This window comes from Pyrgilauda ruficollis, unplaced genomic scaffold, assembly GCF_017590135.1.
Source record: "Pyrgilauda ruficollis isolate IOZ18807 unplaced genomic scaffold, ASM1759013v1 scaffold47, whole genome shotgun sequence".
NCBI lineage: Eukaryota > Metazoa > Chordata > Aves > Passeriformes > Passeridae > Pyrgilauda > Pyrgilauda ruficollis.
The window spans coordinates 5,107,328-5,130,454 of record NW_024526266.1 but is presented as its reverse complement, the minus strand read 5'-3'; the positions used below and the strand labels follow the sequence as shown (position 1 = coordinate 5,130,454).

At 43.4% G+C, this 23,127-nt stretch overlaps 1 protein-coding gene across 3 annotated transcripts in view; it reads left to right on the top strand.

Moving 5' to 3' along the window:
• NOTCH2 (notch receptor 2) overlaps positions 1–23,127 on the top strand; it is an 81,706-nt gene that overhangs the window by 18,940 nt on the left and 39,639 nt on the right. For all 3 annotated transcript variants that reach the window (XR_005956075.1, XR_005956076.1, XM_041478871.1), the window contains exons 4-8: positions 379–714; positions 6,494–6,616; positions 19,684–19,917; positions 20,726–20,881; positions 21,942–22,130. Coding sequence is in view for 1 of the 3 variants with exons in the window: in XM_041478871.1 (XP_041334805.1) it covers positions 379–714; positions 6,494–6,616; positions 19,684–19,917; positions 20,726–20,881; positions 21,942–22,130 (1,038 nt within the window). In the remaining 2 variants the exon portion in view is untranslated. The remainder of the gene's footprint in view (positions 1–378; positions 715–6,493; positions 6,617–19,683; positions 19,918–20,725; positions 20,882–21,941; positions 22,131–23,127) is intronic.

The window sequence follows — 23,127 nt, the reverse complement described above, 5'->3', positions numbered from 1 at the left end:
TCTAGAAAAAAAAAAAAAGGCAAATATGGCTAGCAAAATCTTTCTGTGGGAAAACAATATTTTGATGCTTGAGGGGAAGCATGGAGATTTATTCCTTTCACTCTTGAAGGGGAGGTAGAAGAAGAGTGACTGTCAGTGTGTGTAGTATGACTTCAGGTCATTTTTATAAATCACAACATTCTATATCTTCCTGCAACCCAGTAAATGGCTTCATGCTGTAACCACAGATTCATTTCCATTTCAGATATAATAGGGTAAAATGCAGGTTTTCCGGTGGTAATGTAAGGATTTAATTCAGTAAAAATTTTGAGACAGTGTAAAAGAGGTATTGTTTTCTACAGAAATAACTTTTTGTTAATCTGCTTTGATTTCCTAAAGGAAAGGAATGCCAGTGGATTGATGCCTGCACATCTCAGCCTTGTGCCAATGGAAGCACATGCACTGTGTCTGGAAATAAGTTCTCCTGCGCCTGCCTGGCGGGCTACACCGGCCAGAGGTGTGAGACGGACGTGAACGAGTGTGCCACGCCGGGCCTGTGCCAGCACGGTGGCACCTGTGCCAACCTGCCCGGCTCCTTCCGCTGCCACTGCAGGCCGGGCTACACGGGCCAGCGCTGCGAGAGCGTCTACGTGCCCTGCTCGCCATCCCCCTGCCTCAACGGGGGCACCTGCCACCAGACCAGTGACTTCACCTTCGAGTGCAACTGCCTGCCAGGTGGGGCTCCAGAGAGCGCGGGGCTGTAGCCTTGTTCGTGTCTGCCCTTCCAAAGAGCTCCTCTGAGGTCTCTGTGTGGTGTCACCTGAAAGAGAATTTCTGAGACAAATCTCAGCAAGGTGGGGAGCGCTGCAGGAGGTTCATTTCTGAGTGCTGGGATTTCAGGACACAGAAAGGAAGGAAGGAAGGGGAAGATGGTTAGGAATTACAAATTTCTTTGGAACCCAGTTAGAGTGAGAGAATCGTGGGTAAAGACTACTAGGTAGATTCAAGGAGATTAGGGTGGTATCTCATAACACCCATTAGAATGTGAAATTCTATGTACATAAGCATCTACAAGTACATAGTTTTGTGTCAGTGAAGGTCTCAGTTAACTTCAGTGTTTGAAAAATGCACATGTGTCTTTTCCCTTCTCCACCTATAGCCCTAAGACACACTAAGTTCTATTCTTTTCTGTTTTTTCCTTCTCCAGTTCCTCCAAATCTAACAGGATATCAGTTCCAACTCACCACACCCTTTTTGTCTCCAGATAAATTTTGATTGCTTGTTTTCTGATGCTGTTAGCTGCCCTGAGTTCATGCACAGCAGGGGTGACATGCTAGCTCAGGATCAGGGGTTGCACTGGTTTTGTCACCTCTGCAAGTGGCCATGAGTCACCTGGTTGGGATGCTGGTTTCATCCTGTCCTCCTCCCTATCCACTTGTCAGTCTTGACCACAGGGCCCTACTAGTTGTCTTTGTATATTGAGAGTATTTTTAGGCTGATATTTTTTTTACTGAGTAATTCAACTCCATGGGAAACTGACTGTTTGGAAATGCTTTTGACTAGACTTCCTACTTGAGTGTATTGCAGTTTGGCACACACAGACTCGGTGTGTGGTAATCTAGAAAAGTAAACTCTCTTCCTTTAAGCATGTCTCTGTTGTTATTGGTGTGAAAGATTCAGCTGCCCTATGCTGTTTGGGATGAATATAGAGTGGCTGTGTTCTCATGAGGATCATCTGGAGTCACAGGTCTGTGTGGAAAGGGCATTTAGAACTTATGAAAACTCTTCTCTTTTTGGAGACCCTTGTCTTGAGGTGTTGGCTCAAATGGCCTTAAATGTACATTACCAACCTTAGTGTCTGCACAACGACTTTCTGGGTTGTCTGAGCAAGCATGTGACTTTGAAGAATTTAGCAAAGTCAGTCTAAAAGTAGAAGGATGGATCATTATTTTTGAAAGCAATTATTCAAATTATGCTTGGAGGGAGAGTGCTTTGAAAGAGTCTTTGAAAATGCAGTATCTAAACTAACCATTGCCCTGGAGGAATTTATTGCTTCTTTGCTTTGCATCTTTTTTTAAATGAAATTATAAACCAAGTATCTCTGGATTAACAGTCTTGTCCAGAAATTCAGAATTTCCTTTAAAGTCAGATCTGTTTAGCCAGTTCAAGGACTTAAGGCCTCATGCAGGGGCAGTGTGGTGGGAGGAAGAAGAGAAAGATGAAGTTGGAAGGACTTGATCTTGTCAAGCTGATGAGACAGTTTGCTTTAGAGATTCTCTTACAGGGGCACGAGACTGAGTAGGAGCAGATTTTCCCTTAGACAAGTGTGTGGGCTGGCTGAAATACGGTCAGGAAATGGAAATGAGATTGCTATAGTAACAGTTACACACCTACACTCCTCACACGTTTTGGATTATTAGCTGTCTTTTTTGACTTGTTACACAGTCTGTATAGTGGGGGTGAGTTAATGTGGCTCTGAGAGCCTTTACTTTTCTATTTCCTGTATTTGTTTAAGTTGGCCATGCTGTTTTGCTAGCTTGATTTTTTTTTTTTTTAAACCAGTCATTTGAAAAACAGCAAAAAAGGGAGCTGTTGGAGAGGCCCAAATGCTTGCACTAAAATCTCTGATAAAGGCAGGGCATCCAGCCATTTCTTTCCCCTCTTAGTGCAGAGCATGCAGAGCAGAATTTCTGAAGTGTTGGAAAAGGTTCTGTCTGGGAAGGAAAGGTCAACAGAAAGAGAAGAGAAATGGTGGCTTGTCACGCCTAGGGAGGATGTGAACAAGGCCTGCTCCTCTGGAAGACAGTGCCAAGATTATGGACAAGAAATTCCACTTCAGACTCCCTCTCCGAATTGGAGCAATGCCCAGGATACTGTGACTATAAATGGAATTGCTCTGGCCCTTCTGGACTGCCTTAAGATGCTGCCATCACTGAGTGTTCTGGCCACAGAGGCAAGGGGCAGTTACATCTCAAACTGCTGGAGTGGTTCTTGATAGGATTTTGCATCTTGTGACCTGTAAAAGTACTTTGAAGAAACTGTGCCCCAGCAGCAGTTTAGGCATAATTAGGCTACTACTGCACTGGCCTTGAAATGGGTTCTTGTTTCCTGAAGATGTTTCCTTCTTAGCCTTTTCAGTGAGTTTAATTTATTTGTAAATACAAATAGGTGAGAATGAGAGCTTGAAAAAGTAGGAAGAACCTAGGACCCAGAGCTGTGTGTCACAGCTACTTTTTCTGCTGTCACACGAGTACTGTTTATGTACAGTGTAGTCCAGCTGCTATTTAAAATTCCCAGGTTCCCATGTCACTTGTGGATGTACACAAACAAATCCTGCATTAGGTAATCCATGAAGTCATGTGTGTTAAGTCAGCATTTGGTGGCAAGCATCAAATGAAGTTACATATATGCACTACTGGTATTGCATCTGTCTGGAAGGTATCCTCATTTTTTATCCGTTTGGCTTAATAATTTTTCCTCTGGGCTTTGTTGATTTAGGTAGGAGCAGGATTGTAGGAAAGTGAGCATGTTAGGTCAATCATAACAGTGTAGTAGTGAAAAAAAAATTCCTTGTAGGAGATGTAACCTGAAGCATTACCAACTCCTTTGAATATAAGAATGAGCTAGTAGTTATAAATATTTGACAAAAAAGGACTTCATTTGGCAACTAACCTTTAATGGAATGTTAAACAAGTCAATAGAGGAAGTTCTTAGCTGGGAAAGTGATTATTCATTGTTATCCATCAAAATAATTACCCATTAACTAAGATAAGGACCCTAGGGAATTCCAAGGGCTTGTTCAGGAAGCGATCTGTCAGGCTGCAGGAGCTGTTTGTGAGAGCTGCAGCGCTTCCTGGCAAGGGGAAGTCACCTCGCGCCGGTTCCTGGCCAAGCGTCACGCCGTGCCACCACCGGGACCGGCGTGCACGGAGCTCCCCGTGCTGGGCTTTGGGCACGAGCACCTTCCCCTGAGCTCTGAGCCTCTCCATGGCTGAGCCCTGGCGTTCCAGCCGAGGTGGGTGCCCCTCTGCTCCAGGTGAGCAGCCCAGGTGCTGCCTTGAGTAACCCAGCTTAGTTTTTAGCTCTCTGCATCCCTGATTTCCTGTCAGCAGGCGCTAAGTCTGGAAATAACATGACATTTGTCAGGCATGATTTCCTGTCCCCAGTACTAACTGGCCCTAAAACCGGCCTAGAAAGTGTGGGGTGTAATTGATAGGTTGAAGTAAGGCTAAAGGACTAAGGTTTGGAGGGAATTGGATCAGATGGTCTGCAACAGGGTGGAGATTTCAGATGACATAGGACTAAAGTTATCTGCTTGTGTCAGTCTGTATACTAGGGGAAGAACAACATGCTGTTAGCAGTGGGAACACTTTTCCCCTTGAGGTTCTCATTCCTTAGTTTGATGTGCTTTGAGATACGGAGCAAAAGTCAGGATATGGGTTGCAAAGTGCTCTCGTGCAGGGAGAAAACACAGGACAACATGTGAGTCTCAGCACAGGGGGGAGCAGGAAACGGTGTCAGGTGTCCAAATACATTAAAACAGTGAACTCAGTGGCTTTCTGGAGGAGAGTCAGGTTATATAACTGCAAAATTAGATCCTGGGACCCAGCTAGAGAATAGCTCACATATCTCAGAGCAGCTCCTTTGTAGTGTAACTGGTTAAAATGTGAAAATATAGAATGGCTTGGTGAGATTTTAGTAGTGGGGTGACTTCCATGCTTTATTCTGCAAATAATTGAGTCTTTTTAAAATTTGTGTGAAGTACAGTGAGAGAGTTTAAATGCCTGCTGTCAGAAATTTGTTTACTAGAAAGTAGGGCTGGTCTTTGTATTATACAAACCGAAGAGATAAGAACTTAAACCTTTTGTCTTTGTGGTTGTGGGTGTATTTCCATGCTGATCACGTGGTGGCATGAGTGCAATATGTGGTCAGTGGGATGATTCCTCCCAAGTTGAAACACAAGCTGATAGGACACCCCTGTGTTTTACAGCTGAGCCTTTGCTCAAGCTTGGTAGCTTTGTACACTTTTAAACATAGGGATCTAAAGCTAATTGTTCTCCCTGGTGGTTGTTCCTCAGCAGCTTTTGCCAGGAATGTGCTGCTGTAATGACTGGGACTCTGGGAAAGCATGTTGTATTTCCTATTTGTTTTAAACTTCCCTACTGTCATGAAATTTCTAGGATCTTGGGTGGAGGTTGGAAGAGCTTTGAAAGGATGGAGTAGTATTGAAGGTCTTGTAGTCTTGGGGTTTTTTTTTGTTTTGTTTGTTTGTTTTGTAATGTTGAGTGTTGTTCCCTGCTGATGCTAATGCTCTTGATACAGCTTGGGACTTCCTAGTTCTTCTGTAGAGCTGGAGGAGTTCAAGAGATGGGCATGCACATGAATCACCTCGAGTCTCCTGAGAGCAGCAGCGGTCTGGAGAACCTGGCTCAGACCTTTATAGTCTCCATCTCATCTGCCACACAGCACGATCTGTGTTGGACCAGATGTTACTGAGAGGGTCTGTGTGACTTGACACAGATGTTATGGAAGCATCTGGAACAGGGCATCAAAAGTAGTGGGGTTAAAGCATGATTTTGGATGAGAGAACTGTGTCATGTTAATATTGCATTCCAAAGCAGTGAAGAGGCAGGGCTGGTGTTTTAAATTAACATGGGTGTTCTGGAATCATTTACTTCATCCACATTAGCATGCATTCCACTTGTGCTTTGATAAATAGCTTTCTCATCCAGCAGAAATGGCAGGTTTATTTAATGAAGCATGAAATAAATCAGCAGGGGAAATCAAGGGGAAGACACATCACTGACAGCTCCCTTCCCTAATGTCCCCACTTCTCCTTCTTTGAAAAGGAGAGGGAGCTCTATCAAGAATATTTTGTCAGTGTGTTCTTTAGGAGCCTGGATTTTCGTTGGGGAAGGGTATCTGATTTCTTCTGCTTTTCAGGCAGGGCTTAGTATGTTAGCATCACTTGGGGTGGTGGCTGATTTGTTGATTGACTGACTTGTCTAACACTGAAGAGAGCCAGATCAGGACTTTAGAAACTCCTTTTCAAAGGAAAGACTTTTCTTTGACGTATCCAAGGCAGACTGTGCTGAGGTATCCATGAAATGCATGCCAGCACTTTTTTTTACCATGGGAAAAATTTGCCCTGGCTGATGCTTGGTGGGCATTGACAAGTTTATCTCATGGTAATTGAAATGTCTTGGTCTTTGCTTTGTTTGCTTTGAATGACAGTGCTCCTTAGTCACTGAAAGAGAAACTCCTCATGTCCTTTGGGTTGTGAAAGCACAGTTGGCCATCTACCCATGGTGGAAGTGTTTTAACTGTGTCACCTGACCGGTGTGTATTGGCAAAGGCATTCAGCAAAGTCCTGCTAGGTGGGGATTCATCAGGATTAGGTGAACAGGGCAAACGTTTAAGCAAAGAAAAGGAGGGGAAGCTGCGTGAAGGGTGAATTCCTCTCAGAAGAGGTTGGGAGCCGTTTTCAGCCCGCTGTTGTTTGTGCTCTGTCCAGGTTTCGAGGGGAGCGTCTGCGGACACAACGTGGACGACTGCCCGAACCACAAGTGCCTGAACGGGGGCGTCTGCGTGGACGGGGTGAACACCTACAACTGCCGCTGCCCGCCCCAGTGGACAGGTACGTCCTGGGGGCACCCGGGGGTGCTGGCCCCGGCCCCCTGCCCACAGCTGGGGCAGATGCCAGCGCAGCCCTTAAAAGAAAAGCTGTCAGCATCAGAAGCACCGCAACAAGGGAGAGTTTTCCCATGAGTTGCGCTTCTCGGGTGGATTTGCACTTTGTAAATGGAGAAGTGTTTTCCAACAGCAGAAAACAGCTTTGCTGTTACAGCTGTGGGCATTTGCTGATACATGTAGGGGTATTTCTAAGTTGGGATAATGTTCGTGTTGATTATAGTAGTGCTGCTGAGAAACAGGACAAATCTGAAAGGTAGGGGGAAAAGGAGGGACGAGCAGTGTATATATGGGAAGCTTATGGTTTTGCTACTGTTATTTTCCTGCTTGAGTTATTTTTATCTAGTGTTTTCTGACTAGCAAAGCTCTTTTTCTTTCATAAATGAGTCTGGTTTTACTCAGAGTCTGAAGGGGAAAAAAGCATGAATTTCAAGAAAGTGTTATGCGCAATATAAGGAAGCAGCTTACAGGAAACTCAGTGTCGTATTTAGTTGCAAAATGTGTCCATACCTCAAAAATAAACAAACACCTCCGGTTATGTGCTGAGTTTTTTGAGTCATACTAGTCTTTCTTAGCTGATGCACTTTTTCAGCTGAGTATGGTTTTGCCCTTATTTGAAAACCATGGGAGAAACAAAAGACCTAAAACCAGTTTTTTAAGTGCCTTTTTCCTCAGAGAACATTAATTCTGGTTGTAAAAAGTTTGTCATTAAATGCAAAGGAGGCTGCCAGGTAAGAGCCCTCATTAACCTAAAACAATTGTACATTATTAAATGAAGTGAAAACCACATAAGAGTGAAGTGCACCACAGCTTGCATAGCTCTTTGAAACTATGTGCAAATAGGAGAAAATGAGTCCTCCCCTCAATGAGCAAGTGTCCTTGCTTCTGTACTACTTCTCCATGTCCTGAAAGCCTGCAGAAAGTGAAACCTGTAGAGGAAAACATGAGAGCTTGGGTGTGGAGACAACAAACCCTCAGTGACCCCTATAGTCTTGCTCCATCCCACAGAAATTATAACCCTTGTTATGATTTCTGGCGCCTGTCAGTAGCAAATTAATCTGTCTTGCTCCCAAGCACAGAGGGTGTAATGATCATGAGCATAGAGTCTCCAAGGGATTATTCTGGCATCATAAATTTAGCTTGGCTTACAGGATTTAGGTGGATGTCTGCTGTCAGCTAGGGATGATTTCTGCAACTCTCCTGGAAGAGACCTTGGTCTCTCTATCACAAGCAATAGGCTGTGATTCTGTTTGGTTTTGTGGTAGATTGTCTCCCCAGTCAATTCTTTGCAGTGCAGTTGTGGTGGTTCCCTCTCTGAACCTCTCATGGATTCTGAGTAGCAATGGAAAAAGTTGTGACAGTGTTGTGGCCTTTCTTGTGCCATCTTTCTCCTCTGTGGATGGCACTTTCAGAAAACCTTGTGTGTGTGAAGGATGCTTCCTTCCAGGGAAACCCTGGAAAGAGAGAGGAGCTCCCCCAGCATGAGGTTCCTGTGGCTCTCTAGCACAGTTTAATGGAATGGGCTTTCTGAGAATTCCTTGTTTATGGTGCAGCTGAGGTTATCAGTGCAGCAGTCGTTTTAGGTGATGGCTTCTCAAGGCTGTTGTCTTTCTAGGATTAGGTCAGTGTGGAAATAAAAATGATCTCACAATTTAGAAAGCAGCAGCTTGGCTGTTTGAATAATGAAGGTTATGGAACTGTCCTGTCTGAAATGCACAGTGCAAGTTTCTATGACATCTCAGTAACAATTTTTGTGAAAGAGGTGTTTGTTTTGTTTTGTTTTGTGGTTTTTTGTTTTTTTTTTCCTTCTGAATGGACTCAAATCCCTTCCCTGCATCTTCAATTAGAGATCAAGGAGGTAAGGAAAACACTACACATCCAGCTTGGAGACATGAGAGGTGACACTGAGGCAGGGCACAAACCGGGGAGGATGGATAGGGGACTTGTGCAATAGTTTGGAGAGAAAGATGATGTTTTTTTAAAGGTTGAACTGCAGTTGGTGCTGACAGGAGTATACAATGAAACATCAGTTATTCAGCAGTAAGGAAATGCACAACTGCAGGTCCATCCTTTAGACACAGGGCGTTTATAACATTTTAAATCATCTCTAAGGTAAGTAAAGAGGGGAGAGCTGAGCAGGCAGCTCTTTTGGAGTCTGTCCTGATAAATGTTATAGCTCAGCAGGGCTAAGCTGTGAGAATGAGCACTTCGGAAAAACAAAAGCTTCCAATGAGATCATGAGGTTAGAGGACATTCTGTAGTAGTTTTAAAAAAAATCCCAAATACTCATATCGTAAGGAAACATCAGCCAAAAATGAAAGATGTTAAATTTTCTAAGAATACCTGACAGTGTAGATGTGCTGTCTTTGTAACAGTCTCTGCTTTCAAATACTTGTCAATTCTTATTGGGGAATATTTGTTTGCAGTTTTAGTCTTAATCTTTGTGCTGTAGGTGACGTTCTCTAGTGTTTGTTAATGTGGTTTGTGCTTCTTGGCACAGAGAAGCAGTCCCATTCCTTGCTACAAAAATCAAGAAGTTGTACTGTATCTGATCAAGACAAGTTTTATGTAAAGTAGGACCGAAGCAACCTTTACTGAAACAGAATCTGTCCCAGTTCCTTTTGGTAACCATCTGCCTCTTGTAATTCCCTGACAGGTGGTAGGCTGGGCTACATAACTATGCATTTTTTTAAAAAAACACTCTTTTTCTGCTTGCTCCTACCTTTTGTGATGCTGTTTGCCTTCAGTCTTACTTCCTGCTCCTCAAACAGAGCTCACTGCTCCTTTTCTGTTGAAGTGCCTGCCTTCTCATTCTCATTTTGCTGTTTTTTCCGGAAAGATAAAATCTTGCCTTTCAAAAACAATGATGTGAAATTCCTGCTGTCACCAGTGGTTTTGTCACCTTCAAAGTTCTCGTATTTCATATGTTTACAGTGATTATCAGTCTCATAAATTTCTAACTGGCAGGGCAGTCTCGGGTGTGCTTGGGTGAGACTGCCCCAGATCTTTCCTGTTGCTGAATGCTGACTGATTGTTGGTTTGATTGAAGATGGCTTTATCTTGTCCCAGGATAGGGCCTTTGTTAGAACCTGTGTGTGTTGGGTCCTTTCAAAGCACAGTGGTGCAGATGTGTGATGAAGCTCCTCCTTTCCTTGGAGACAGTCCTGGGTGCTTTTATGAAAGTGTGAAGTCTATTCCCTGTGCATGACAGGCCAGAGAATTTGGTGTAAGTGTGCTTTGAGTCAGTTACCCAAAAATCCTGGCTAATATCAGGATAAAGTGCCATGTGAGGACTGTTTTATGCTGCTGTTCTTCAGCCTCATTGTGGTCTGAGGAGGAAGGTCATTACCTTCTCTCCCAGCTCACAGACATCACAGACACTCTTCCCTTTCCCTTGAGCTGGCTCTGGGATTTGTTGGAGTGTGCCACTTTCTCACTAATCTAGTAAAAAATCCTTTCCAGCTGCCTTTCCCCCCACCCCTTTCTTGCCTTTTTTTTTTTTTTTTTTTTTTTTTTTTTCCCTGGGATCAGGAATTCAAATTCACAGGGCAGTCTCACAGTGAGTGGGTGCAGAGGGAAGTGATGGCAGTCCAGGGCTGAAAGTCATATGGAAGATTAGGGTGTCCCTCTGCACACATGGGGAAACAATCTGAGAATTTAAAGGCTACTCAGTCATTCTAGCTACAATTCACCTAAAGAAACAAACACCTGTTGATTCTGTTGACCTAACCTGTGCAGCTTTGGGTCTAGAAAGATGTCTTGGGTGCCTAAGTGATTATCAATACTAAATGCTATGAATGCTTATGTTTTTCTTGTGTGTCTAAGAAAGACTCCTGCTCCCCTGGAAAGTCTGCAGTGTTTTAGAGGCTCACCATGCATCTGGTTTTGGCCCAAATCATGTTTCAGAAGCAGTGCACAGCACAGATAAAGATTTGTGCCCTCCGTGGAGTTAAGTCTTTTGCACAGTTTGCTGCATCAGAAGCTGTGGGATGAGTCTCTGGCTTTGGGGGACTCTGTGCCACTCTCAGGTGGGTTTTGGAAGATCTGCATTGTAGTGCTTCAGATGCAGGCTTGGCCTGCTTACTCCCTTTCATTATTTCTACCCTGTGGCTGGGAAGGCAAGACTCCCATGGCAGTTGTATTTATTTAGGCTTTGTTTTCCCCTGAAAAGAGGGCTCCAGTGAACTGTATATTTTCAAATCTAGGCGACCTTTGTCTCTAAGGGAAGCACAGTGTGCTAACAGCTGACTCCACCAAAGAACTCCAGCTTAAGCAGCAAATGTTTGTCTTGAGCAGAAAAGCTCTTCAGGCAGCAGGGCTGTGCTTTTTAATTAAAATAGCTGTTAGCTTGGTCATATGCTCTTAAACACTAGCACAAGGGTTACTTTTTCTGCAGAGCTTTAGGCAGGAATTTTCAAAGTGGGGTGTTAAGGGTTCGATTCCTATTTAATTAGAGTAATATTTGCTCCCTGCCTTGGTTTTCTTTGAAAGTCCCAGTCTTAAACTCTGGGCAGACATGACTTTTCTAAGAAGGGGGATAAACATCAAAAGGCTAATATGTAACATTTTAGTGTAAGAGCATATGCTCTGGCATTTTGTTTCTTAAAACTTTCTTTGCCAAGTACCACTTTCCTCAGCTTCTGTGTCACCAAAGTACACAGTGACAAGTCATGTTAGTTTAGTGTTCCAAAAACGCTGCCTTCTTGGAGTACTTAAATGTAGAGGAACTGACTCTGACAACAGGTGACATGGATGATAAATATTGAACATGCCAGTCTCCTAAATCATTAAATATACATCCTTGCTATTTTACAGAGAGTGTTGATGGTTATGTGCCAGAGGGCCCTGTCAGGGCTGTTCTCTTGTCCTTCCTGGTGATCCTAGATGACGTCCCCAGACCTTTGTGTGAGCTCAGGGCGGCTGGGTCGCGCTCCCACGAGAAGCGCAGTCATCTTCCCCAGCAGAGCAGCAGTGATCAGCTTTCTGGTGCCTTCCAAGCTTTATTAAATGGCAGAGTGGCCTCTTTGGTACTGGCTGGGATCTGTCTATGCCGAGCTTGATGAGTTGGCTGGTGTCACTGCAGTGGTATCTCCCAGAGACAGCTCTGACAGAGGCCAAGAGGGATCACGATTCGCTTTCTTCTGTCATGTTTGAACTGGCAGACACAAAGGGAGCAGGGAGCACGTGGCAGCCTCCAGAGCTGGCAGCTCCAAGCTTGAGTGTACAAATGATTCGAAGTGCTGGACACAAACAGACTTGATCCTTTATGTTGTTGTTTCTCTTGTGGCCCTTGATCTCGGTGTCATGCGGAGGGGATGGATTCCAGAGGCATTAAAAGTTACACCCTTAGTCCTTTATCCGGTATGGATTCTGGAACACCTACCACAACCTCCTGTTTGCTCGGTGCTGCTTTTCATTCCCAGGCCTTGGGTGGGAGGCAGCAGCAATAAAACACCTGAGGTGTGAACAGCTGAGCTGATCTGATGACAGAGTGGCAGCGTCCAGCGCTGCCGCCTCTTCCCTCCCGCCTTTGGTGCCTTTCCAGCTGGGGAAATACTCTCAGCAGTCAGATGTGCCAGATGATCGCTTGTGGAGATGTCCTTGGGTTTTCAGTACCTCTTTTATGTGCTTGGCACTAAAACAACGTGGGCCAGACCCCTCTGGTGAGGCTGGGTTGGTGGATGTCTGCTGTGAGACCAGACTAGTAGGTAACAGTTGTTACATCTCCAGCTGACTTGTTTCTGGCAGTTTCTGTCCCTTCCCTTGTACTTAAAATGAGGTGATTTGTCTTTGGGTAATTACTGAAGATGGGTTGCTGAGATAGCTTGAGAATATGAAGCTTTCATTGTAAGTTTTGGCTCCTGCTGTCATATTTTTTTGCCTTGCAGATCTTTTCACTTGTTTGGTATTTCCCTGATTCACTGGATTTTCCAGAGAAGGTAAAGAGAAGGACAGAGCAGAGAGTAGCTTGGTGATGTGTATTTTCTGTGGGTTACTTCTCTGTCCTGCTGCTGTCACTTCACCTGCCACCACCATACTAAACCAGTCTGTCATTAGTGCATCAGTTTTAATGAATTTTTAATGACCTGTGTTCTGATCATTTGTATTGCTGCCTCTGAAGAGCTTGTTCAGGACTGCTCTCTCTCTACCCAGTAGTCTGTGGGGAGTGATTTAGGGCAGTATTTAATGGATCAGGCCGTGCATAAGTCTCTTAAAGCCCAGAGTTTTGTATTTGGGGCTTGTAAAATCCCTTGTAAAAGCCCATTAGTTCCACTGCATGCTTCCCAGTGTGGTTATGAAATTAAACTCTTTTCTCTACCATATTAGCCTAAAATAAACACAGATGCTTGCTCTGCTCATTACAATTATAGATTTGTCTTCAAGTGTCCAAATTCTATATTAAGCTATTAAATTTTATGGTTTCTTTGATGGTATTTGACATCTATTTGAGATCAAATGAAAGCAAAACCAAAACCCCAGCACCTGAGGTTTGGGAATGGCTGCTACTGCTTTGCTGCTCTGGAAGAAATATGCTGTGAGATCCTGGGGAAGGAGCATATTTTTGAGAGCTGAGTTGCTTGTTCTTTTAGAAAACTCATGAAAGGGGAAAATAGTTGACTTCAGTCCTTTTTTCTGGAGGAACGACTGTAAAACTTAAGCAGGAAAGACCTTTACTAAACACACATGCAACTCTGGCAGGTGCAAACAGTGCAGTCCATGGAATGCTGTGTGCCTCTAAAGCCATCCTTGGAACTGAAAGTATCAGTCTCATTTGTTGGATTGCCTGCAGGGAGGTGTGGAGGTGGCTTTGTTGAAGGGTCTAGAATTTGGATGTGATCTGGGCATCACATTTGAGATCCCTTTCAGTATTGCCTGTTTATTGGGACATTTTGGTCTGGATAAAGACTCTCTCCTTCAGAGATGTTTGCAGTTCTCTGCTTTGAGATATCTAGTGTCAATAAAGCAAATTATGTAAACAGTCAAATATTTTCTTTTGTAGACTGCCATGTGCTGCATCTTCCCTGCAACAACTGATATATTGCACTCTTTATTAGCTCTCTTTCTCCCTTTGTGGGTAGCAATTCCTTTATAAGTCTCCTAGGAAGTTCTTGTCTCCAGTGGTCTGTCAGGCTATGAACTCTACCTCTTTTTTATTCAGAGGTGGTGGCTCCAGTACTGCAAAATGTATTCCTGACAGAGGCTGTGCCATCCCCATTGCACAACCAGTGTTTGCATTAGTTATTGTTCCTTGCAGTCAAATGTCTGCTCAGCGGTGTTTATTTTGCTGATTAAAGCTGTGATTGAGCAGAGGTCCCTGCTGAGCTCTTCTAGGGAAGCTGGTGTTTCCTCAAGGAGTGCCTAACCCAAACCTTCTGCAGCAAGTCTGTTTGCCTTTGTATTTTGCTTGGTGTTTGTGCCTCCAGCCTTGCCTGCACTTGGTTGAATCTGCCTGAAATCCCTGGCTTCCTCTTGGAAAAGAGAAATGTTATTTTGTTAAAGCCACCACTGCCTACTGTTTCATCACTTCTGGGTCATTAATTAGACACTCCAGTGCCTGTGTGCATTAAATGTTGCTGAACTGTTTCAAGGAGTATGGATAATTCTGTGGGTTAAAGATTGAACTGAATGCTTTTACAAATACACAATTCAGAAACATGGGAGCTAGAGTATTTTTCATAGATACCATTTTCCTGGAAGGCTCAATGGTTCCATGCAATTTTTTCCCTTTCTGTTTGCCAAGAAGGCTCACACAGGAGCGTGAAGGAAACTGAGCTTTGAGCTGCTGGATGCATGTTGGGTTACACTGTCAATGCAGGCATTTTTCTTGCCTTGCAAGAGAGAACTGGACAGAGGAGTGTCCTTCTCCAGCCAGCAGAGGCCTGCCAGCTGGCATCCTGAATGTGCACACGTGTGGTTGGAGAGGGGAAGAAACTGCATGGTCCTTTGGAGTGTAGCACTGATGACCTTCTGCCACGATTAGATTTGGTCATGTACACAAATACTGTTCCTTATCTCTTAGCCCCTTCTTGAGTCTTGATAAGATGCCGTTCACTTTCTCACTTAGTAGTCCTTTGAAACTTGGATTAAAAATGCAAACAGTTCTAATGAGCCATGCTTTTTTGAGCTACACTGGTTGTATTCAAAACCCATACAGCAATCTTTGGAATACTTCATGAATTAAACTACTCTTTCAAAGAGTTTTTGTCTAGATGTGGTTTATAGTTCCCAGGTAACCCTTTCAGGAGAACTAATGACCTCCCCGCTGTGTGCTGTGTCTGAGATAAGTGACAAACTTCTTGAGCTACTGAGTGGATGAAGGCATAAAAGCTTCTTGAAACCTGATGCTCCCTTTCCAGTGGGTCTCTTAAGACCTCAAGGACCAGGTTTGTGATTCTCAGCAAGTTACCTTTCCACTATCACTAAACTTGTAAGATATTCTGACTTCTAGTTCAGTCTGAGCCCAGTACTGGGATGGTTGTGATTTTGAGAGAAATGGGATATTGCCATCTCCTCCCAGCTGAGTTTTCAAGGAGCTGTTTTTTTTTTTGGTTTTTTTTTTTTCCAAGGCACAGGAAAGTATTTGCACCCTTTGCCCTACAAAATGTTTTTAGTGATTAAACTGTATTAGATCTGCTGTCAGGAGTTTTAGCCTCTGATATTCCAGCTGTGCATCAGCAGACTTTCCTGCTGTTAAGAGGCCAAGAAAATGTTCTCCTTTTTGGAAAGGGTTCTGCCAAAGATGAAGTCCTCTGCTTGAATTGTCTGAGGGTCCTGCATTAGGCTACAGGATCAATGCAGGTGGAATTGACGTTAATGCAAGCCCTCTAAGGTTTGGTAGGATCAGCTTTTTGGAGATGTCTGGTGCTGCTTTCCAGGGTGGCTGTTTCACTGACTGCTTTGTTCAAGCTAATGCTCCTCACTTTCGGTGTAGCATTGCTCTAATGTTGTCTGCTGCTTTACCTGTATAAATCAGGCTTTGTTTTCTTTCCAACATAAAGAAGGAGAAGGGCTGGCTGTTTCTCATCAGTGAGATCTGGTACAACTACTTGAGGGAGGCCTTGAACCCTGTGTCTGCCAAAAGACAAGCTCCTGGAGTTCCTTGCAGTTCCTGAGCTCTGAAAATGGGAGCAATCAAAGCAGCAAACATGTCTGACTTACTCCACATGGCTTTTCTGAGGGGAAATATGCAGGAAGTAACTTAGTTTCATAGTGGGCAAAAAGTGCTAAGAGTTGAATGCTGTTCCCTTTTTCTACTTCTAGTTTTCAATTTTGAAATACCACATGGACTTGCTGTTTACTTTGTACAAGGTCACTTAGAACCTGAGTCGGCATTTTACTGATTTCCCAGGCTCTGCAAATGCCAAGGTCAGGCTAGGTTTTCATTACCTTCTTGGAGTAAGTTGTGTTTCCTTTCTTTTTGTCTTTTATGTCTGTTTCCCCATTTCCCCATCAAAATATTGTACTGTAAGTATATTCACACTTCAGTAGTTCAGCCTGTGTTTACTGTGTGTCCTTAGAAAAGTAATTGAAACTAGTGAGAGCACAAGGAAAGAAATACCTACACAAACATGCAGCTAGATGAATTAACATTCAGTGGTTGTAGCATTCAGAAGTGACTTGGGCTATTACACTGTGCATTACACTGTGCAGTTTGTACAATCCATAATGGACTTTGCCCTTGGAAGCTGAATTTCTGTTCTGTGAATGAAAGACTTGATCCTTCCTAAAACTCTTAACAAGCAGAAAACAAGCTTGCCAACTACATGGCTACAAATAAATATATTTATTTTGTTACAGTTAAGTCAAAGCAGCATGTCTTAAGTAAATTGTTTCAGAAATGAGAACTCTTTCCACTTTATTTTAAATCTAACTAACCTGGTAGGAGAAGTCTTCAATTAGGAACAAGATCTTTTCATTAAAATATTCAATAGTAAAATGCAATAGCTAATTGTTCATTTATGCCTCTTAATATATTGAATTGGATTTCCTTTGTTTTTAAAACAAATTGCATTAAGGTGCAGCTCTGATTCCTATTCATAATTAAACACAGATACAATTGTATTGCAAGAGGGGCATTAGAAATTGGAGAAGCCAAGTGAGGACCAGGTTCAAGGAGCTCAAATCTGGCATATCTTTAAAATACAGTTCAAGTGCTTGTAGAAGTTTAAGCTGTGTGTTCTTCTCTTGTGGAGGCATTGATGGACCTTTTAAAAGTTTGTTTTAGTTTAGGACTGCAGAAAAATAGAATAGCCAAGAACATAGGGTTATTGCAAGGACATCAATGATGTCACTTGGTGCTGTCCTTTCTAGAAGTGGAGAGTAAGTACTAGTAAAAAAAAATACTAAAAATACTACTAGGTGTTGGTATTACCAATGACACTCGAAATGGGAAGTCAGAACCAAGCCCTGATAGTTTATATGGGTGATTATTCAGCCCATCTTTGCTTAAAAAAATCACAAACAACAATAAAAAACATCCCCCAACACCAAAAAAGGTACAAATTTACAGCACGTACTCCCATGCTCAATCGCCCTTGCCGACAGCCCAGAGAATGCTATATTTTGTATACGGAGTTATGTGACATTTTGTGTATTTAGTTCTGTTCAGCCAGTCGAAAGGCAAATGATTTTTTGAGGCACCACCCTGTGGAGTGCTGTGGCCGAAAACCTCTTGGTGCTTTGGTGGCAGCAGCTCAGGCTGGCTGACCCAAAATGATGTGAGCGCTGCGAGGGTTCCTCAGAGAGGGAGTGCTTTGATCTGGGCTGGGCCCCCTCCAAGAACAGAAGGAAAATCACTTTTATAATAAGCAAATAAGGTCTTGATTATTTTTTCCTGAAGGGAGTGGAGTGTGTTGAGCTGCGAGATACGCGTGACTGCTCAGAGGCAGCCCCAGCTCTGACTCTTTCCAGGGTGGCCACTGACAAGGCAGCACTGAGAGCTCCTGAACAAGCCACTTCTAGTGTGACAAACGCATGGTTGGTTTGTTCATAATGCACAGAGGTGTTTCACAGATGACAATAGCAAGGGATCAAGTTCTCCCCAACTCTTTCACTGAGCAAACTGGGAATTGAAGATTAATTCTGAAAACTCTACTGTAATTATCATGGCTGTCAAAATTTTGTTACGGTTTTCCAAGTGATAAAATTATTGTTGTGAAGTAGTCCTACCAAAGAATGGAACATATGCACAGAACACAATTGTGCAACTTATTCAACTTATTCTTTTAATAAATTTATTTCTTTGCCCCTAAGTGGGGAAAAAAATATCCAAGTCTCACAGGATCAAAGGCTAGGATTTATCTAAGTACTTTGAAAACAAAAGGAATCATGAGTATAGTAGGTGGAGATGGTTACATTTGGATGCTTTTGGATTCCTGCTCAGGATAAATGTTTCAGTTTGGTGTATTGGAGGAGGGTGTGTCTGTGCTCTTGCATCATTATTTCTGTGCCATTAATAAACAATGTGACTTACCAACATCTGATAAGTATTTTTAATTTGGAAAGCCTGAATAAACTGGTGCCCAGGTGCATTGGCAGAGAAGACTTGTGGCCTGCTCTTGAATTTCTTACTCTTGGAATACCAGGGGACTTCCATGCAAACGTAAATGTGCAGCAGATAGAATAGCTGGGGAAGAGAAATCTTGTGGTAGGAGCACATTTGCTGAAGAGCCTTGACCCAAATAACAGAAAGCCAGTGAGAGATGGTGTCAGCTGGGCAAGAGGGGAAGGTCACATCAAACAAATCAAATCTCACTCTCTGATAAAGGGCTATCTTCTGATGCTGTGTGCATCCTATCAATGTTTTCGGAAGGGTGGCAAAAGCAAGTTACCAAGAAGTGTTAAAAAAAAAAAAAAAAAAAAAAAAAAAGGGCAAACTTACAGTGCTTAGAGAGTTTTTAATGTAACTGAAAGGAGAGAAATAGTTTATCAAGAAGAAGATTGTGGACTGTGACCAGTACTCTGTGGTTGCACATGTGTACCCATATGCCAGCCTGGGAAGAAATGGGCTGGTGCTCGTGAGGTTTTATCTGCTCAGGAAACTCAAAATTACTTGAAATTTTGGCTAAACAATTTTGGCTTAAAAGTAAACTATGCAACTTTAATGGGGAAGATGAATAACTGTTGAAGCAAAATATTATTGCAAGTGGTAGGTTCTCCAGATTTTCATGTCAAAGCAAGATGGATTTCAGAAAAAAAAAATCTTCACTAAATGTGAATTGCAGAGCTTTCTGTAGATGTGACTGTAAAGTTCAGCATCCTCTGAAAATTATTTCATTCTTACTGGTCCTTTGGTCCTTTTCCTTAAGTCTCCCTGAGAGTGTACATTTGTTTTCTTCTCTCTAATATCTCTGGTCGTAAGAACATTTCTAGACTACTTATTTTGTTACTAAAGAAAAATAAAATAATGTTTCAACAACCAAGAAACCCCCAAGTATTTGTGGTTGTCTGTACAATACCTGGGGCAAGCAAAAATTAATATTTCAGGTGGAAGAGTTTTAAGAATTCTATTCTTCCTCACTGAGTAATCATCATTGAATAATTATACAGGAAAGAATTTAGTTCTCCTGACAGGTGTAACCTTGCTGCTGACCTGTTGATACTCCTTTGGCCAAGATTTTCTTGTCATGCCTTCTTTTCTCTTAGTTCCTCTGGCTGCCCTGCAGGCAGCCCTTCGTTCTTTCTGCTCCTCACCTCCTCTCAGATGTATCTCCAATGAGCTGCAGGCTGCCTGCTGGCTCTTGCACTGTGCATGTTTAAAGTCATTATTTTGAAAGTCATTCTTTTAAAGTCATTTGCAGCCCAGCTCCTGCTTTGGGGTCATTTAGGGATGCTGGTTGTCTTTGCCTGATTTGATGACAGTGCTGTGGAAGTTCTGGCACTGGAGGGTGCTGGAATTGAGGAGCAGCAATCGGGGGAACTACAGCATTCCCTTTGGTCATATTGTCTGTGCAGGAGCCTCCTTGAGTCCCAGCACCTGAGGTGCCATTAAACCCGCTTGTTTCTGTGCCCCAGGCCAGTTTTGCACCGAGGATGTGGATGAATGCCAGCTCCAGCCCAATGCCTGCCAGAACGGGGGCACCTGCACCAACCACAACGGGGGCTATGCCTGCGTCTGTGTCAACGGCTGGAGCGGGGATGACTGCAGCAAGAACATCGACGACTGCTTCACTGCCTCCTGTGCCAACGGCTCCACCTGCATCGACAGGGTGGCTTCCTTCTCCTGCATCTGTCCAGAGGGGAAGGCAGGTGAGGGCACATGACTTGCACGAGTCTGGCACTTCCACGGAAGGTGCTTCTTGGCGTTTATGCGCTTGTTTGAAGCAGCGTGTTTATTTTACGCACTTTGCCACCAGGAGGAAAGGCACTGTCTGTGAGCAAAGAGCTGTTAAACCCCTCTAGCCTGGGACAAAGAAATATTTGTGCCAGACTAGAAGGCAACCTTAGTAGTTTAGGTTGCGAGGAAAGATCTCTTTCTAGCCCTTAGCAGAATCTGTATTTGCTTGAGAAGTTGCACATGAGTGTGACTTGCTCTATGACCTTTATAATAATTGTCTGAATCCAGAAAGCAAATTTAGATATTTTTACATGATTGTGTTTAGGACCTGGGCATCCTCACTGGTATAGTGGAAAATTTTCTGGTTTAGGTTAGGTGAAAGTGTATCTCCTAACTACGTGGAAATAAAAGTGATCTGCATATCTGAATTAAAGTGAGCTTCATGTGCACCTTTTCAGATGTCAAAAAGATTATCATGCTGGATTGAGAGAAGAATTAGTTAACTGCTCCAAGGCTGAGAGTTTGATAATGGTCAGCCATTTTCCTGCTTCAGAAGTGCTGGAGACACCTCTAAAGTAACAGAATTTGTATTTAAATATGGTGTTCTATAAGTGTGTGATGAATTCCCTATGGTGGTTCATGGGTTCAAGCCTGTAAGATATTACTCAAGTTTCTCGCTGTGGCAGTCTCTGTCTGAAATATCAGGACACAGAATTTATGTAAAATACAGTCTGACTGCTGCATCTCTCTGTTTTAATAAACTCTTGGATGCTTCTTTAGGTCTTCTGTGCCACTTGGATGATGCCTGTGTTAGCAATCCGTGCCAGAAAGGTGCTCTCTGTGACACCAACCCTGTGAATGGAAACTACATCTGCACCTGTCCCCAGGGCCATAAGGGAGCAGACTGCACTGAGGATGTGGATGAATGTGCAATGGGTGAGTTCCTGTTTCCTCTCTGTCAGTGAAAGAATACACATTTTGTCATAGCTTCTCCATATACTTGGGACTCCTTTTGTGCCCTCCCCCTTCCATTTCAGTGCCTTCAGATGCATTTTAAACCTTGTGTGAGACCTGGGGCAAAGGGCTGAGCTGGAGTAGCTGTCCATGTTTGAGCTGGAATATGAAAAGCAGGGGGATGCTTAACCATTCTTCCTTGAGCAAGAGGGCTTTAGCACTGTGTGGGGAGTGCCTGCAAACAGATGTGATAATTAAGCTGTCCCTTAGAACTGCAGGGTGCAATGAAAGTGCCGCAGTTCGTGTGGGAGCTGTTGCAGCTACGGCTTGGGTAGGAATATATCAAGGCTGTTTGACAGCCAGAATATGGCTGGATCTTTTGAGTGCCTTCCAAGACTGGTGACCACGTGGGCTTTTAAAGCTGTAGTTCTCTGATAGCATGCTGTTGTGTTGTTTTGGGGATTAACTGGACCCTTAGAGACTTACTTACAGTTTTGTGAGTGCTCGTTCATGCTTCTAGAGAGTGATGCGTGAAGGTACTGCCTAACCAGCACATGGAAGGGCTGGAAAGAAGCACTTCTTTGAATTTCCTTCCTCAGTCTGCCTTGGACAAGAGTGCTGTTCCTTTTTGAGAGCACAAGAAGGACAAGTTTGGCTGTTTTGTGGCTGTGGCGGCATCTTGTCGGCCTCAGGAATGAAGTAAATGTAAAATGTGATCTGGAAATAAAGCCTTGAAACCATTATTAGTTCTCTAATCCCTGCTGGCTGATACTTTTCTCTTGAGAACTGTCGCTAGTAATATGGAGCAGAGTTACTCCTCTGGTCCCTGATGGTGACAGCAATCCTTCTTTTTGCCCCTGACAGACAGGAAATTGCCACTGTTTTCTTCAGTGGCCTTTCCCCAGCAGGATGAACAATCTTTCCCCAACATTACTTGCCAGAAAGGAATGCCCATGAAAAGACCACGACTAATAAAGAATGCTGTGGCTTTCCTGCTCTGGGGAGAGGTTTTGACACACACCCGTCTTTCCTTTCCTTGCAGCAAACAGCAATCCGTGTGAGCACGCCGGGAAATGCGTCAACACCGAGGGCTCTTTCCACTGTGAGTGTCTGAAGGGCTACACAGGCCCTCGCTGTGAGATGGACATCAACGAGTGCCACTCAAACCCGTGCCAGAACGATGCCACCTGCCTGGATAAAATTGGAGGATTCACGTGTCTCTGTATGCCAGGTGAGGGCAGTTCTGACAAAGACGGGACTTGCAGCACAGGAGGAGAGCAGGAGGCAGAGCTCAGGGAGGGCTGCCAGCTCTGCTCGCGCGGAGCACCAAGCTGCAGAGGGCTGAGGCTAAACGGTGACAGAGAGCCCGCTGTGGTGGCACCAGCCAGGTGGACCTGGCATCTGTGTGTGGGAGGGAGAAAGCAATTAGAGGGCTGAGAAAGAAACCAGTCTCTGCATCAGCAAGGAAGTTATCCTTCTGAGCTGAGTATGGGTGAAAGTATTTGGTACTGCATCTGGTAAAGTGCGTGTGAGAGTCTTCTCTTCGGGAAAGCAAAGCAGGTGCGACCTTTAAAAGAGTGACTGTGTTTTGAGGTATGCATACGATGATTTTGGATAATGATGTTCGGGGTTTTTCTTTGCTTAAAATACCCCAAATAATGCGAGCTCCCATTGAACTGAGGAAGTCATTGTAAAAAAAGCTACTCGTTGAAATTGTTCTTGTAAAATTTGCATGGCCAATGTAACCAATGACCAATGTTAGTCTTCTATTTTGCACTCTGATAGAAATGGGTGAAAAAAGAAAAGGACGCAAGTTGGCAATTGCACAGACTCATGAAGTACTAAAAACATAAATATAAATAAAGAATTGTGACCCCTGCAGGAGATCAGATGATACCCTGACAACTACAATGAGTTTTTATTAACATAGTATTTATTAATATATAGTATATTTTGAAAGGTGGAACAGGAAAGGCTAGTTCCAAGTATTTCACCCTTCTTAATGTTTTTCTTGTACTCTTCCATTAGCTAAAAGCCCTTGAGCTAAAACTATCTGTCGTATTTGTTTATATACCTTTTACAAAGTAATTAACATAACCCCTTCTCAAGTGGAAGAAAACATTAGGTGTGAATTCAGCATTGACTTCTGCTATTGCTGGTTAGGTGAGCATCTTCAGCAACAGTGAAATCTACACAACCAACATCCCTTTTTAGCCTCTGATGTATAT